This window comes from Amblyraja radiata, chromosome 37 (genome assembly GCF_010909765.2).
Source record: "Amblyraja radiata isolate CabotCenter1 chromosome 37, sAmbRad1.1.pri, whole genome shotgun sequence".
Lineage (NCBI taxonomy): Eukaryota > Metazoa > Chordata > Chondrichthyes > Rajiformes > Rajidae > Amblyraja > Amblyraja radiata.
The window spans coordinates 12277863-12294628 of NC_045992.1; the positions used below are offsets into that span (position 1 = coordinate 12277863).

General features: G+C 43.9%; 1 protein-coding gene across 1 annotated transcript in view; it reads left to right on the plus strand.

Moving 5' to 3' along the window:
* The window catches only part of frmpd2 (FERM and PDZ domain containing 2), a 145947-nt gene extending 138186 nt beyond the window's left edge, over positions 1-7761 (plus strand). Inside the window, exons 31-32 of the mRNA XM_033012960.1 lie at positions 1302-1472; positions 7087-7761. Of these exons, the coding sequence (XP_032868851.1) occupies positions 1302-1472; positions 7087-7296 (381 nt within the window). The 3' untranslated portion in view covers positions 7297-7761. The remainder of the gene's footprint in view (positions 1-1301; positions 1473-7086) is intronic.
* The last annotated feature ends 9005 nt before the right edge of the window (positions 7762-16766 follow it).

The following is a 16766-nucleotide window of genomic DNA, read 5'->3' on the forward strand; positions in this document are numbered from 1 at the left end:
GCACATACACTCACCCTGTTATTGAGGGGTTCACTGTTTGATCTCAAATCAACTTTCTTTGCAGTCTACCCTGCAAGATCAACAACTTTATTTAGACAGAGCCTTCAATGTTGGCTGGTCCACAGGAGTGTTATCAGAACCAGCATCGGCAGTGGCCTGACTGAGGAAATGTTAGTTCAGGTGATAGACACAAAATGCTGGAGTAACTCAGCGGGTCAGGCAGCATCTCTGGAGAAAAAGAATAGGTGATGTTTCAGGTCGAAAACCTTCTTCAGACTGAGTCAGGGGAGAGGGAAACTAGAGGTATGAAAAGGTTCAGAACAAATAGAGCCGGCACTGATGAGCATGGGAAGGTGGAGCCCACATTTGGTGTTTCAGTTGGCTTTAAGAAGCTCAATAACTCCATGTAGTGGCAGTTTCCATCTTGTCCCTACTCTGCAGGTGAGGAGAGGGCTTTTGGGCCTGGAAAGGTGCCCAGATCTAGACTGCTGGGGAAGTGATCCTCCAACAATTGATCCTCATGTTTGAACCTGCTCACACCATTAGAAATGTAATCTGTGTATCGTACCTTTAATCCAATGAACTTTGGAGGACCATCAACAAACCTTAACTAAACCACACAGGAGTGATGGGGTCATACGACCTGGAAACAGGCCTTTCGGCCCAAATTATCCATGCTGACCAAGATGCCCCATCTTCACTAGTCCCACCTGGTCACGTAAGGCCTATATCCCTCTAAACCTTTCCGATCCGAAGATGGTGAAATCCAAGAATAGGATAGTTTTAAGGAGCATCTGTGTAGAGTCATAGAACAGGCACTTTGGCCCAACCAACATTTATGCCAACCATCAACACTAGTCCCATTTACTCGCATTAGAGTGAAGAATCATGAAGAACAAGGGGATTTGGAGAGGAGATTCCACACATTAGAGCCCAGCCAGATGTTACCATAGTTACCAAATGGTGGAGGGATGAAAGATGGGATAGGCCAAGAGACTGCACACAATTATGTATAGGAGCACAGGTCTTAGTGTGGGTAAGGAGGCCGAATTGCTGCATTCTCAACATTTGGAATCAGGTCAATGAATGAATCAAACATCATGTAGGTTCTCGCAAAGACATAGTGTCGAGTGGAAGGTAAAGGAAATGGCAGGTCACCTGCACACAAGGTGCCTTAATACACAGGTACCCTCAACAATGGAAATCCCCAAGTTGTCTTGGATCTGTGCCGCGGGCACGGCGGGTGCAATTGGATCAGGGTGTATTCATTGTCATTGTCACACGCTGATTCCTTTCTTTAGCCCATAATACGAGAATATGAGATGTACGTAAACTTGAAGAAAAATAAGAAGGGGAGTCTGGGTTTCACCATGGTGCGCAGTAAACTGGACAACTGCTACTACATCCGCGGTGTGCTGGACAACCCCGCCAAGGCCGACGGCAGACTAAGAGCGGGAGACAGGCTCATTACGGTAAGGTTGGTTGATATGTACCCATTCTGCATCCGAGTTATTAGTGTATAAGTCTCGACTGTGATCTGTTGGTGATAAATAAAGTAGATGGTGGGTGGGGGGAGGGTCATACAACTTACAGCCTGGGGCAGCACATTAATGGGGCTGATAGAGCTGCTGCCTCACAATGCCACTGGCCCAGGTTTGATCCTTACCTCGGACGCTGTTCTATGTGGAGTCTGCACGTTCTCCCTGTGACCACGTGGGTTTCCTGCGGGTGCTCCGGTTTCCTCTCACATCACAAAGCGGCGCAGGTTTGTAGGTTAATTGGCCTCCGTAAAATTGCCCCAAGTTTGAGAGAAAGTTAGATATCACTGTGAGGGAGTGACCGATGGTCGGTGTGGACTTGGTGGGCGAAAAGGCACTGTTTCCATGCCATACCTTTAAACCAAACTAAGTGTATGACACAAACTAAGTTTTTCACACAGAGAGTGGTGAATCTCTGGAACTCTCTGCCACAGAGGGTAGTTGAGGCCAGTTCATTGGCTATATTTAAGGGAGTTAGATGTGGCCCTTGTGGCTAAAGGGATCAGGAGGTATGGAGAAAAGGCAGGGATGGGATACTGAGTTGGATGATCAGCCATGATCATATTGAATGGTGGTGCAGGCTCGAAGGGCCGAATGGCCTACTCCTGCACCTATTTTCTATGTATCTATGTATCTATGAGGGGGTATGGTAGGTTGGGCAGAGTACAATGTATGGAAGGGTGCGGTTTGAATCAGGCACTGTGTAAGATAAGGAGGGATTTGGATCGGGTACAGTGTGTGGGAGGGTGGTTGGAGGATCATTCAAGGTACAGTGTTTAGTTTAGAGATACAGCGCAAAAACAGGCCCTTCAGCCCACCAAGTCCACGCCGGCCAGCGATCCCCGCGCACTAACACTATCAAACACACACTCGAGACAATTTTCAATTTTTACCAAAGCCAATTGTGCTCTACAAACCTGCACGTCTTTGGAGTGTGGGAGAAAACTGGAACCCCGGAGGAGACCCACGTGGTCACAGGGAGAACGCACAAACTCCGTACAGACAGCACCCGTGGTCAGGATCGAACCTGGGTCTCTGGCGTTGTGAGGCAGCAACTCTACCTGGGAGTGTGTGAGAGGGTGTGGTTTGAAACAGGTACGGGGTGGGTGGGGTACGGGGGGGGGGGGGTTGGAGCGGGTACAGTGTGTGGGAGAGAAGGGGGAGGCTCACACAAGGTTCAGTGTATAGGAGGGTGTGGTTAGGACAGTGTACAGTGTTGGGGAGGTTAGAGGGTTCAAGAAGGGGGTATGAGAGGGTGGGGAAAGTGGGACAGGGGAAAGTCCGTTGGCCAGGGGAATGGAAGTAGTGCCTCTGACCAGATACAGTGTGCAGGAACATTGGCAATCGGACAGGGCGCTGAGATGTTCTGCGATTTGGGTGAAGTTTTCAAGAGAGAGCTAGAGTTAGATTCAGCTCTTAGGGCTAACGGAATCGAGGGATCTGGGGCTCCAGAACCAGGGGCCACAGTTTAAGAATAAGGAGTAAGCCATTTAGAACGGAGACGTGGAAACACTTTTTCTCACAGGGAGTGGTGAGTCTGTGGAATTCTCTGCTTCAGAGGGCAGTGGAGGCAGGTTCTCTGGATGCTTTCAAGAGAGAGCTAGATAGGGCTCTTAAAAATAGCAGAGTCAGGGGATATGGGGAGAAGGCAGGAACGGGGTACTGATTGGGGATGATCAGCCATGATCACATTGAATGGCGGTGCTGGCTAGAAGGGCCGAATGGCCTACTCCTGCACCTATTGTCTATTGCCTATTGTCTATAAAGCAGGAACGGGGTACTGATTTTAGGTGATCAGCCATGATCATATTGAATGGTGGTGCTGGCTCGAAGGGCCGAATGGCCTCCTCCTGTACCTATTTTGCTATGTTCCTGTGTCTAACACTGTGTTGCAAGGGAGACAGTGTCAGTCGGTATCTCGTCTCATTGGTCAGAGTGCGTTTCTCTTACCATCCGCGGTTGAGGAAGGTTTATCTGGAAAGGTGGCTGTTAAATAAACACCAATTGATCCGGTGATTGCCAAAATGAATAACTCTCTGACCCACCTTACAATCAATCTCTTTTCATCTGCAGATCATCAGGAAACTCGATTGGGGAATCATTACATAAAAATCCATAAATCCCGCAGTAATATTTTGTGAAGTGCTGATAAGTTTATAGAGGGCTGCAGGGCTAATAACCATTATCGGGATGTTTACCTCTTTAATATAGCCTGCCGCTGTGCAGGAAAGTGTTGTGCAATATTCCCCAGTCTCATCATTAGTCTGTGATCGGACTCATTTATGCACTAAAGTAATAAAAAGAGGATCAATAATCCTTTGGAAGATATTTTGTTTATTCAACAGTGTCTCAATTCAAGGGCCAACAGTTCCCCTCAGATCTCTTTCTCTCGAATGCTGATGGCTTCAAACGTCACAAGCCTGCCACCCATTTCTGTAACGTCGGAAGACAGTAGCTGATAAACCTGCCCGGCTTCCTAAATGTCACTGGGTTCAGCCACGCCAAAGCTGAGGCATGATCCAGTTTTTGCATTGATTCTCGCCCTCTACCCTCAGCTGCTCACAAACACCCACTCGTAAGAATGATTCACCCTGTGATTAGTTTCCAAGGCAGCACTCGCTAGCTCAACACGTTCCATCATCGAGTGAGGTATGGAAACATAGGAAGGCAGAAATTAGGAGCAAAAAATAGGCCATCCTGCCCCTTGAGATTGCGTTGTCGTTCAGCACAATCTTGGCAAATCTTTATTTTTTCCATACCTTATTTACATTTTCTCTCCATGTTCCTCGATGAATTTTATAACTGCCTCCTTCTTAAAAACATTCAGCAACTTGGCCTGCATAGTCAATTCCGCCTCTTCACCATCTTCTGAGTGAAGTAATTTCTCCCCATCTCGGTCTGAAGCGACTTATAAGGACACCAAGTGCTGAAGTTCAGTTTTAGCTTTGTCAGTTCAGTTTTAGTTTATCATCACCTGTGCAGTGAAAAGCTTGTGTTGCATGCTAATCAGTCAGCGGAAAGACAATACTTGATTACAATCGAGCCATCCACTGTGCACAGGTTCAGGATAAGGGAATACTGTTTAGTGCAGGATAAAGCTAGACAAGTATCAATGATAGTCCGAGGGTCACCGATGAGGTTGGAAGTAGTGCAGGAGTAATACTGGAGTAACTCAGTGGGTCAGGCAGCATCTCTGGAGAATGTGAATGGGTGATGTTTCGGGTCAGGATCCACTTTAGTGATACAACATGTTCGGAGACTATAAGCTCTCATTTTAGGCTTACTGTCCAAATTTTGTATATTTCACTAAGATCCATATTCAGTCATTTATACATTAGTGATTACGGACCTGGTTGATCCAGCCTCCCCTCACACCACTTTCCTGCCATCACAAGCATCAACGTGCAGCTGTGTTCTTCCTTAGATATGGATATACTGTATGTGTGGGCTCCCCCAATTACCCCCAAATCAATGGACTGAATGGCCTAATTCTGTTCTTTTGTCTTACGGTTATGTATATATTTATACAATGTTATATGGACACACTGATCTGTTCTGTATTCATGCCTACTATAATCTGTTGTGCTGGAGCAAAGCAAGAATTGCAGCAGGAAATCCTTGTTCTTCCACTGAAAACCTTCTGCAATGTCGGCCAATATATCATTTACCTTTTTGCATGGCTGTTTTTTGCCTGCATGTGTGTTTAGTGGGACTGGCGGACAAGGACAGCAAGATCCCCTTTGTACATCAACATTTACCCAACCAACATTTAAATAATGCTCCATCACGGCACCATACAACAGGGAAACAGGCCATTCAACCCAAACACAACCAGGTCGAACAGAGGCCATCACTTTCAACAATCCCATCTACCAACATTCAGCCCATAGCCTTCTGTGCCTCGTTGATTCAAATACTCTCCAGAAACTCTTAAGTACTGTTAACATCTCTACTTCTGCCACTCTCTCAGGCAGCACATTCCAGGCACTTGCCACTCGCTGGGTGAAAAAGAACCCCCTCACATACCCTCTTAATCTCTTAACATCTCCTTCCCTTTATGAATGAATGAATGAATGAATGAATGAATGAATGAATTAATGAATACGTTTATTGGCCAAGTATATTCACATACAAGGAATTTGCCTTGGTGCTCCTCCCGCAAGTGACAACATGACATACAGTGTCCCATGACATCTGTGTCCCAAGGGCGTCACAGGTTATGGAGAGAAAGCAAGAGAATGGGATTGAGAGGAACAAATAGATCAGCCCTGATCGAATAACTGAGTAGACTCAATGGACCGAATGGCCTAATTCTGTTCTTTTTGTGTTATGGTTTTATCTACCACTTACATGGGGATAAGTTTTCTACAGGCCACGTTTTCAATACCCCTCATAATTTATACACCTCGACCAACCTTATTATATCCTCCACTGCTCTCAAGTCCGTCCTTGTCACTGAAATGCTCTGTCTCAGTCAACACCTTGTTTGCACTCTCACCATGCATTGACATTCACCGCTGTTCATTAACTCCTGATAAACTGTATCAAGTGACAAGCGTAGGTTACATGTGAATTGAACGTTGGAGGAAGATGTCTATCCTTGGTCACCATTCCCAGGCATATGGAGTGCCATAGTCTCTCAACTATTGACATCAAAGTCAGTGCGTCCCAATTTTCAGAAGTGGACGAGCTCAGTGGGTTTCTGTTTCTCCTCCCGAGATGGATAACTTTATAATAGTATTTCTTCTGCCAAGAATCTACCCACTCACTCAACTGAGTCAAGAGTGTTTAATTGCCAATGTAACTGAAACATTCAGTTTCCGTTTCAGTTTAGTTCATTGTCAAGTGTACCAAAGGTACAGTGACATTTTTTTGGGCGTGCTAACCAGCCTTCTTACTCTCAAAATCTTAAGGGCCTGTCCTACACGGGCGTCATTTGCGCGTCACGCAGGTGGCGCACGAGGATTTTGAGAATCCCAAAATCCTGGGGCGTCGTGCGCTACCGCGCGTCACTGCCTCCACCACCACGCCTCACCACGTGCCATGCGCGTGTAATGCACGCCATGCGTGCGTCGTGCATCGTGACGCGTAAATTATGTTGTGTAAATGACGCGCAAATGAAGCCCAAGTGGGACAGGCCGTTTACTTGCAGCAGCAGAACAGGTTTGTGAACACAGTAACTTATTATCGTGTCCACATCACAAGATTACAAATTGTTTAGCCTCGGCATCTGCTTACAATGGGGTCTTGCGCGCCTTGCGCCTGTTGTGCGTAGTGGTGGAAAGATTGATGGAAACAGGGCTGTGACGTGAACGCTCTTTCCTTGACCACAACACTGTAACTGAATTGCATTGAAGTCATGGCTGCCAAATTGCTGGGATTTGGGTCTTTGAAGAATATTATCTATACTGACGTTGTAAGGAAAGTACTGAGAAAGTGTTGCCTTCAGAGGGCCTATCTTTTAGATGAGATATTTGACAAAAAAGATCAGGGAAATGGACTCTAAATTACATGGATTATATCAGTTAACGTTTCCATTGTTGTGCAGGTAAATGGCTTTGATGTCACAAACATTTCACACGAGAATGCCATTATCCTGCTACGGGCCGCTCCAATCAAGCTCACCCTGATGGTGGGACGTGCTGCCCAGAACCTGCTTCCCGTTCTGTCTCTGGAAAAGATCCCTGACATCATCCTGGAGAAAGGCCCGAATGGACAATTAGGTACGTGCCGCACTATTTTCCCAGTAGAGTATTGACTGGCACCTAGAGTTATGTTGCGTCTCATTGTTTCAATCAGCTGCAGGCTATTTCTCTGCACCGGGAACCCTCTGAAATATATGCCGTTGCTTTCTTTCAAAAATAGATGGAGACAAAAACTTTGTGGAAAGTTTGGTGAGCTTCTAATTAATTTTAGGTACTAGAAAACACAGCATTGATAAGGTTTCGGTTGGTAGCCACATGTATTCCTAAGAGAGATCTCTTCATTGGAGTTTCAGGAACAACTTGTGCGTTGAGTTTTATAACCGGTGGGTTACTATTTAATTTTTTCAACATAGTAACGGTCACCTAGTGTTGAAAGCAAAACTCGGGTGAAGTCTTCAACGTATATTTTCACAATCCACTAGAAAACATGGCAACAGAAATCAGATAAAAGAATCTGAAAACGTTCACAAATGTTAACATTCACATCGTGGCTTAATGACTTAACATACAAGAACAGGCAACATCTCTGGAGAGAAGGAATGGGTGATGTTTCAGGTTCAGACCCTTCTTCAGACCTTAATGACTTACAGTAGGCTTTGTGCCGACAGATTTTACATTGAACAATGTCCATGTCGAACATTGTATATGCGTATCATTTCCATAAATATTTTGCAAGTTTTACGCTTGTCTCAGAATTGAAAGCAAGGAGCAGCTGGCCCCTACCATACCTTTCAGCAAAGTGGGCATCATTAATTTTGAGGAGTCCACACCGTTTCCTTTAGTGCTGGACACATCTAGGGTGGTAAAACACTGAGGAGCGGATAGGAGGAGTGCTGCTTAGTTGATCCCAACCAAAGGTTTCAGACTTTGTTTCTGCAGACAGAACTTGTCATCAGAAAGTTACCATCAGAAATCTGTGGAATTCATTGGCACAGAATACGGTGGAGGCCAATGCATTGGATATTTTTATCGTGGAGATTGATAGGTTCTTGATTAGTAAGGGTGTCAAGGGTTATGGAGAGAAGGCAGGAGAATGGAGTTGAGAGGGAAAGAAATTTCAGGCATCATTGAATGGCGGAGTAGACAATGGGCCGAATGGCCTAATTCTGCTCCTATCACTTCTGACCTTATGAATCTATGACACAAAGAATTCCAGATGTTGGAATCACGGGCAAAACACAAAGTACTGGAGGAACTCTGAGGGTCGGGCAGCATCTGCGGAGGCAATGGGTAGATGCACGTCTGGTCGGGACCCTTCTTCAGATTCAAGTGGGGACTGAACCTGTCTGAAGAAGGGTCCCAACGTCAAACATGGTCCATCCATTCCTTCCACAGATGCTCCCTGAGTCACTGAGTCCCTCTCGCACTATGAGTTAGAAAGCTAAAGAAAAATGGACATAAAGCCTGCAGACAGACATTTGGGCCAGTCTGAATATCCTCTCCTGACCTTGCTAGGAGTGTTGGCAGTGATCTGCTTTTGAGCTGGCACTGAAAATTGTGCTTGTGATTGGAAATATGGTTATATATGCCCCGATGCCATTATGGGTGTTGAACTGAAATGAAGCAACTAAGAAATAAAGATGATGTTAGTGGATGAGGTTAGGAGATGTCACCTCCTAAACGATAATGGTATCACCCCCACAGTGATTATCACGCAGTGATCACATTGTATCCTAATTTTATAAAGCAAGGCAAGTCAAGTCAAGTCAAGTCAAGTTTATTCGTCACATACACATACGAGATGTGCAGTGAAATGAAACGTGGCAATGCTCGCGGACTTTGTGCAAAAAGACAAACAAACAAACAACAAACAGAATGTAACAGAATGTTACATGGACTTAATATTTGGTCATTGAACATTATTTAATATGATGGTATTTCTAAATAGTGCCAACCTCCATGAAGTTATCTGATGAGATTAGTTTGACAATAGACAATAGACAATAGGTGGGCCATTCGTGGCTGATCATCCCCAATCAGTACCCCATTCCTGCCTTCTCCCCATATCCCTTGACTCCGCTATCTTTAAGAGTCCTATCTGGCTCTCTCGTGAAAGTATCCAGAGAACTGGCCTCCACCGCCCTCCTGAGGCAGAGAATTCCACAGACTCACCACTCTCTGTGAGAAAAAGTTTAGTTTAGTTTAATTTAGAGATTCAGCAGGTAAACAGGCCCTCCTTTGACCCATTGAGTCCATGTCAACCATCGATCACCCATTCACACTAGTTCTACGTTTCCCATTCTCTCATCCACTCCCCACATACTTGTGTCATTTTTTTAATAGGTCAATTAACCTAAAACCCCGCACATCTTTGGGACGCGGGAGAAACCCGATGTTTCCGGAGAAAACCCACGAGGCCATGTAAGCCCCGTGACAGCACCGTGGCGCAGCGTTAGAGCTACTGCATTAAAGCGCTGGAGACCCCGAGTTCGATCCTGACTACGGGTGCTTGTCTGTACGGAGTTTGTACGTTATCCCCGTGACCTGCGTGGGTTTTCTCCGAGATCTTTTTTTTCCGTCCATGCTATCAGGTTTGTAGGTTAACTGGCTTGGTATAAATGTAAATTGTCCCTAGTGTGTGTAGGATAGTGTTGATGTGCGAGGATCGTTGGCCAGTACGGACTCGGTGGGCCGAAGGGCCTGTTTCCACACTGCATCGCTAAACTAAACTAAACTGGAGAGACAGCACCCGAGGTCAGGATCGAACCTGTGTCAATGTGAGGCAGCACCTGCCCAGTTGTTTAATAAAAATTCAATTTTAAACATTCAGGAGTGTCTCCCAGACATTCAAATGGTACTGGACTGGGGTGTCCAGAAGCATTCTCTTGTGGCCATTAAAACCATGAACCAGGAATATTTCAGTCACAATTACTTTACACATTGATGATAATAAATATGAACCTTTCATTGCAGACAAGTATTCATTCAATACAAGCAGAAATGAAGTGAAAGGGTAGTTACTCTATTTATCAGTAATTTGCCTACAGTTCGCGTTTGAATGCTCTGCCCAAAAATAAGTTCCATAAAGAAGCTCTTATGTCACTCCCTGCTTACAAAGCAAGACATTGATAAGAAGGACACAAAAAGCTGGAGAGGCAGCATCTCTGGAGAGAAGGAATGGGCGACGTTTCGGGTCGAGACCCTTCTTCAGACTGGAATTGATAAATTGGCGACCATCTAAAATAATAGTGGTCATAAAGAACATGCCATGAACGTACCGTTTGATTTACTAACACGCTGAGATATTGTTTATTATAACTGTAGTCTGTTTTATAGACGGTGCTGGAAAGCTGATGGATGTCAATATATTTTTGTCAATGTGAAGCAATGTCAACAATACTCCTCACTGCGCATGCATTGGAGCAATGCTGATGCGATGGGGCCTTGGCAGATTTATTGACTAGTCGCCCACATAGTTGTCACTAAAAAATGCATTCTTGATGCATCGGGGCCCATCTTAAACTGCAGCAAGAGGTGGGAACAGAATGATAATGCCCGAACATTCAATTATATATACAGCCCTAGTCAAGTAAAGGTTTGGTGCTATATTGGACCACTGATTGACAGCCAAAACACAAAATGGCAACATTTAGCGACCTTCTGCAAATGTGAAGGTAGACACACAATGCTGGAGTAACTCAGCGGGACGGGCAGCATCTCTGGAGAGAAGGAATGGGTGACGTTTTGTGTCGAGACCCTTCTTGATTCATTCTCTCCAGGGATGCTGCCTGTCCCGCTGAGTTACTCCAGCATTTTGTGTCTACCTTCGATTTAAAGCAGCTTCTGCAGTTCTTTCCTACACATTCTGCAAATGTGACCCAGAGTCGGCCTAAGGTTGTAGTTTGTGATTTCTTCCTAATGCCTCAATCAGTCCAGGACTGAAAGCTGCCAGCCAGTGAAGCTCAAAGACTCGAGGATTTTCCGAAGACGTACAGATTTGTAGGCTGATTGGCTTTGGTAAAATTGTCCCTAGTGTGTAGGATAGTGCTAGTGTACGGGGTGATCGCTGGTCGTCACGGACTCGGTGGGCTGAAGGGCCTGTTTCCATGCTGTATCTCCAAGTAAAGTGAAGGGCTTCAGGACTTGTTACCAGAGGTCCCATCAACACTCTGCGACTGCTCCACCTCACCTGTTGGGTGAGGGGAGGTCAGCTTGTCCAACTCTCCACCTCTCAAAAATGTGCAAAGGAACAAGGTCTCTGGGCTCCAGTTGAAACCTAACTATTGTATAGATTACAGCGAAAGGATCAGGTAAGGAAGAGATGGAGAGACTAGTCTGGGGCTTTAAACTTTTTGAGATCAGATGATCTCTTCTTATTCCATACACCCATCTAATACATCAGTTCAATTCAATTCAGTTCAGTTTATTGTCACATGCACCAAGGTACAGTGAAATGCTTTTGTTGCGTGCCAACCAGCCAGAGGAAAGACAATACATGATTACAATCGAGCCACTCACAGTGTACATGATAGACAATAGGTGCAGGAGGAGGCCATTTGGCCCTTCGAGCCTGCACCGCCATTCAATGTGATCATGGCTGATCATCCCCAATCAGTACCCCGTTCCTGCCTTCTCCGGATATCCCCTATCTTTAAGAGCCCTATCTAGCTCTGTCTTGAAAGTATCCAGAGAACCTGCCTCCACCGCCCTCTGAGGCAGAGAATTCCACAGACTCACAACTCTCTGTGTGAATAAGTGTTTCCTCATCTCCGTTCGAAATGGCTTACTCCTTATTCTTAAATGATGAGAGAATAAAATTTAGTGCAAGGTAAAGCCAGTAAAGTCCGATCAAAGAGTGTCCGATAGTAGACTGCTCTCTGATTGCAGTGGGATGGTTCAGTTGCTTAACAACAGCTGGGAAGAAACTGTTTCACACTTCTATGCATGCCATACAGACTAGATAATAATGACTGGGAACTGAGGGTCTATAATTTATCTTTCATTCCTCTTAAAATCCAAAGTGCATTAGCTGACTATTCTTCATAGAGTCATAGATTCATACATCATGGAAACTTGACCAACATGTCCCATCTACACGAGTACCACCTGCTTGCATTTGGCCCATATCCCTCTAAACCTGTCCTATCCATGTAAATGTTTCTTAAATGTTGCGAAGGGCAGGTATATCTCCACTTTTTTTCTTTTTTGTATTCTTTATCTCATATCTTTATTCACTTTTTGGCCACACTACTTTGGTAGTCTAGGGGCCTTTTCTATGTGATTTTTTGAGCTATCTTTTCACTTCTCATTTTTTCCCTCTCTTGCTCTTTCTCTCTTCTTTTCTCTCAATTTCAGGTTAAAATGTTGAAATTGAAGCTGTACAATAATTGTATAATTTTAGATGCCGAATGTTTTATCCTTGTACAATTGCTTCTAATAAAAATAATTAAAATTTTTTTTTTTAAAATAAAATAAAATGTTGCGATAATACCTGCCTTAACTACCGCCTACGGCAGTATTCCATACGCCCACCACCCATTGTGTAAAACTATCACCACTCAGGTTCCTATTTAATTTTCCCCCCCCTCATTTTAAACCTATGTCCTCTGGTTCTCGATTCCCCTACTCTGGACAAGAAACTCTGCGTTTATCCAATCTATCTTCATTTATGATTAGGGTTATTTTGAGCTGCAATAATATCCAATCCTAAAATTCTTTGACTTATCACAGAATTATTTGTTACAATTAATTAGGCAAAAGGCTGTAAATGCTCAGAGCTGGTGGAGTTAAACCTTGTCTTCTGTAAGCTTGTCTGTTTGTTGCCTTTCAGCATTGCTGATGAGGAAGAAATGTTCATATGGGGATGGGAATCATTCATCACACAAGGGAAGATGATTTAGTTGGTGGAGCACTGGTTAAAGTGACATGTGGATGACTTTCCTGGTCTCAGTTGCCAGAGGAAGCTGATGATCTCATTGTGCACCAGTGAATATGTGACTAATATACTTTGCAGTTGGTCTGATTGCAGTCTGTGCTTGTTGCCACAGGTTTGAAGTTAACAGGGGGGATAGGCAGTAAATGGCAAGGTATCTATGTGCTGGAGGTTGTGCCGAATTCACCCGCCAGCTTGGAAGGCAGCCTGCAGCCAAGAGACAAGATCCTCTACATCTGTGACGTCTGTACCATGGGCATGACTCTGGACGACGCAGTGCGAGCTTGTGACACTCCGAATGGCCAAATAACCATCAAGGCCATGAGGTAAGTCATGGTTTGTGAGAAAGCTTCACAAATTGCATTGCCTCATTGATAGCTGCAATTACCGGTTATATCAGCCAACCTAAACATTGGGGAAATATTCACACTTTAGATGAATTACACATTTTCTTCACCTCCAACATCAAGCCACAGCTAAACTCATTTCAGAGTCGTTCATTAGCAGTTCCATGGCACCACACTCTTGTACGATCACCATACTTACAGTAGACACAACTCAGCGGGAAAGGCAGGCAGCATCTCTGGATAGAAGGAATGGATGACGTTTCACATTCAGACCCATCTTCAGACAATTTGTTGAGGTGCATAAGAAATATAAACATTCATGGGAAAAAAAAGGGAAAAATAGGCACCTTGAGTTATACGCAGTGGTTATATTCCTGAATAGCGGCATATAATTCAAAAATGCATAAATTAAATGCATAAATTTTTTATTTTTTTTTTTTATTTTTATTTTTATTAGAAGTACGGTAAATTACAATAACACACAACACATATATCTTAATACATTTTTTGTACCGCTTCATTTTTTTTTTTTTTTTTAAAGCTTTAAGAAAAAGATAGAAGTAAGGAAAGTAAAGAAGGTGCGCAAGAGTTGTGAAGTGCAGAAGAGTGTTGGGAAAAGAAAGCCCCTTAGAAAAGAAGTTAGAGAAGGAAGTAAAGTAAGAAAGTAGACCCTAGAAAAGAAAGAAAAAGAAAGTAAGGACAATCGCTCTATTATAACATTAAACTCCGCAGAAAGACTACCAACCAAGTCTGTTTTTGTTGTTTTATCTCCCAATGCCAGGTCCTGATGCCATTTATTTATTTATTTATTTTTAAAAAATTACTATTGCACCTAAATGCATAAATTTAAGCGAGAATTTGAGTGCATTATTTTAAAAATATAGCACGTAAATTTTGTTTTGGTATTAATTAAACAAGTGCATTATTTAAAATAATGCATAAATCAAACATGCATAAATGCGAGATGTCTGTATCAACATTTTTGTTTGAGTCCAGACAATTCAATCAGAGAAACAAGAGTAAACCATCTCACACCTTGTGCCTTTCAATGAGACACTGAGTGGTCTGTATCCTGACCCCATGTAGGCACTCAGAGAATACAGAACGTGCCACGCATTGATTCCATGTTCACAACAGTGTCAGGTAATAGGGGAGCAGGTAGGGCTGAAGATGTCCTGGTTGGGTTGCTCCTAGGCCTGGCCAAGCTGGCCATCCGCGGGTCACGGCACCAAGTGAAAGCGGACTCTGCCCGAGCCAGCTGCCTGCCCCTTATCCGGGGTTACGTCCGTGCCCGGGAGGTTTTAGAAAGGATGGTAACATAGTTGTATAATAGTTTATTTAGTATCGAAGTATATTAGTTTGACTTGTATTATGGTGGTGGGTTTTGTTTAGATTTATTTCGTACTGCACATATATATTTGAAAATAATTGATTACATTATTTTTGGTTTAAAAGAAAAACAGTGCCAGGTAACCTATTGAAAGACTTGGAGCATTTGTGTTTAACATGACTGTGGTTTAGAGTGAATCGCAGACTAAATGGTCATCAGAATGCATTTAAAGTGAAAGACATATTTTTATACAATGAGGAAAACATGTAGACTAGAATCCTTCACCACACACTCAAGAAAGTTTCATCAGTGATGGATCAAGGAAATAAGCATTAGGATGTAAAAAGGAGGGTTTTTTTAAGCTGTCAATTCAGGTTATGTTCAAGGGATTATTAATTTTACTTAGAAGTTTAAACAGGTTTGATATTGGGTCCAAAACATCACCGATCCATGTTCTCCGGGGATACAGTCTGACCCCCTGAGATACTTTTGCACTTTGTGTCCTTATTATTGACTCTATTGAGTTCAGCTTCACAATGACCATTTTAGACTTTTTACAAAGCATTCTTTGCTTATTCGTGCCCATTTTGCAACTGATATATTTGTCTCAGCGCTCCTTTAAGTGTAGCCTCCCCTCTTGGTGAGTGTACGGAGTCTTTTAGCCGGTGAAGGGGAATCAAGAACCAGAGGACATAGGTCTAAGGTGAGAGGGGAAAGATTTAATAGGAACATGAAGGGCAACTTCTTCACACACAGAGTGGTGGGTATATGGAACGAGCTGCCAGAGGCGGTACTTGAGGCAAATACTATAACAACATTTAAAAGGCATTTGGACGGGTAGATGGGTAGGAAAGATTTAGAGGGATATGGGCCAAACATGGGCAGGTGGCATGGGATAGTGGGTCAAAGGGGCTGTTTCCATGCTGTCTCTATGACTATTCACACCGTCAGTGGTCATGCCTTCAGCTGTTGATGCCTTAGCTCTGGACTTTTAATCATAAACCTCTGCTATTCCAACAGTATTAGATTTATTTCCTGAAAACCTGCCTCTTTAACTTTTTAATCACTTGTCCTGACAGTATCGGACAGAAGGCTGTCAACGGATATTTTAAAGTCAGAGTTAGGTAGATTCTTGGTTAATAAGGGTATCAGGGGTTATGGGGAGAAGGCAGGAGAAAGTCGTTGAGAGGGAGAGAAAGATAAACCAGGATTGACTGGGGGAGTAGACGATGGGCCGAATGGCCTAATTCAGCTCCTATCACATATGAACATGAACTTATTGAGTAATTATTGAAGGAGTACGTTCACCTATGACAGGCGTTTGTCACCACTAGGCCTGTACTCGCTGGAGTTTAGAAGAATGAGGGGGGGACCTCATTGAAACATACAGAATAGTGAAAGGCTTGGATAGAGTGGATGTGGAGAGGATGTTTCCACTAGTTGGAGAGTCTCAGACTAGGAGAAATTTCTTTAGTCAGAGGGGGGTGAATCTGTGGAATTCAAGTCAAGTCAAGTCAAGTTTATTTGTCACATACACATACAAGATGTGCAGTGAAATGAAAGTGGCAATGCCTGCGGATTGTGCAAAAACTACAGAATAGAATAGAACAGAACCAGTATTTACGTGTTAGGGAAAAAACAACAATTTAAAAAAGACACAACACAACAGTAAATTAGTCCCTGGTGAGATTAGAGTTTACAGTCCTGATGGCCTGTGGGAAGAAACTCCGTCTCATCCTCTCTGTTTTCACGGCTTGACAGCGGAGGCGTTTGCCTGACCGTAGCAGCTGGAACAGTCCGTTGTTGTGGGGGTCCCCCATAATGTTGCTGGCTCTGGATCTGCACCTCCTGATGTATAGGTCCTGCAGGGGGAGGGCGAGTGTAGCTCCCATAGTGCTTCTTTGCCACAGAAGGCCGTGGATGCCAAGTCAGTGGATATTTTTAAGGCAGAGATAAATAGATTCTTGATTAGTA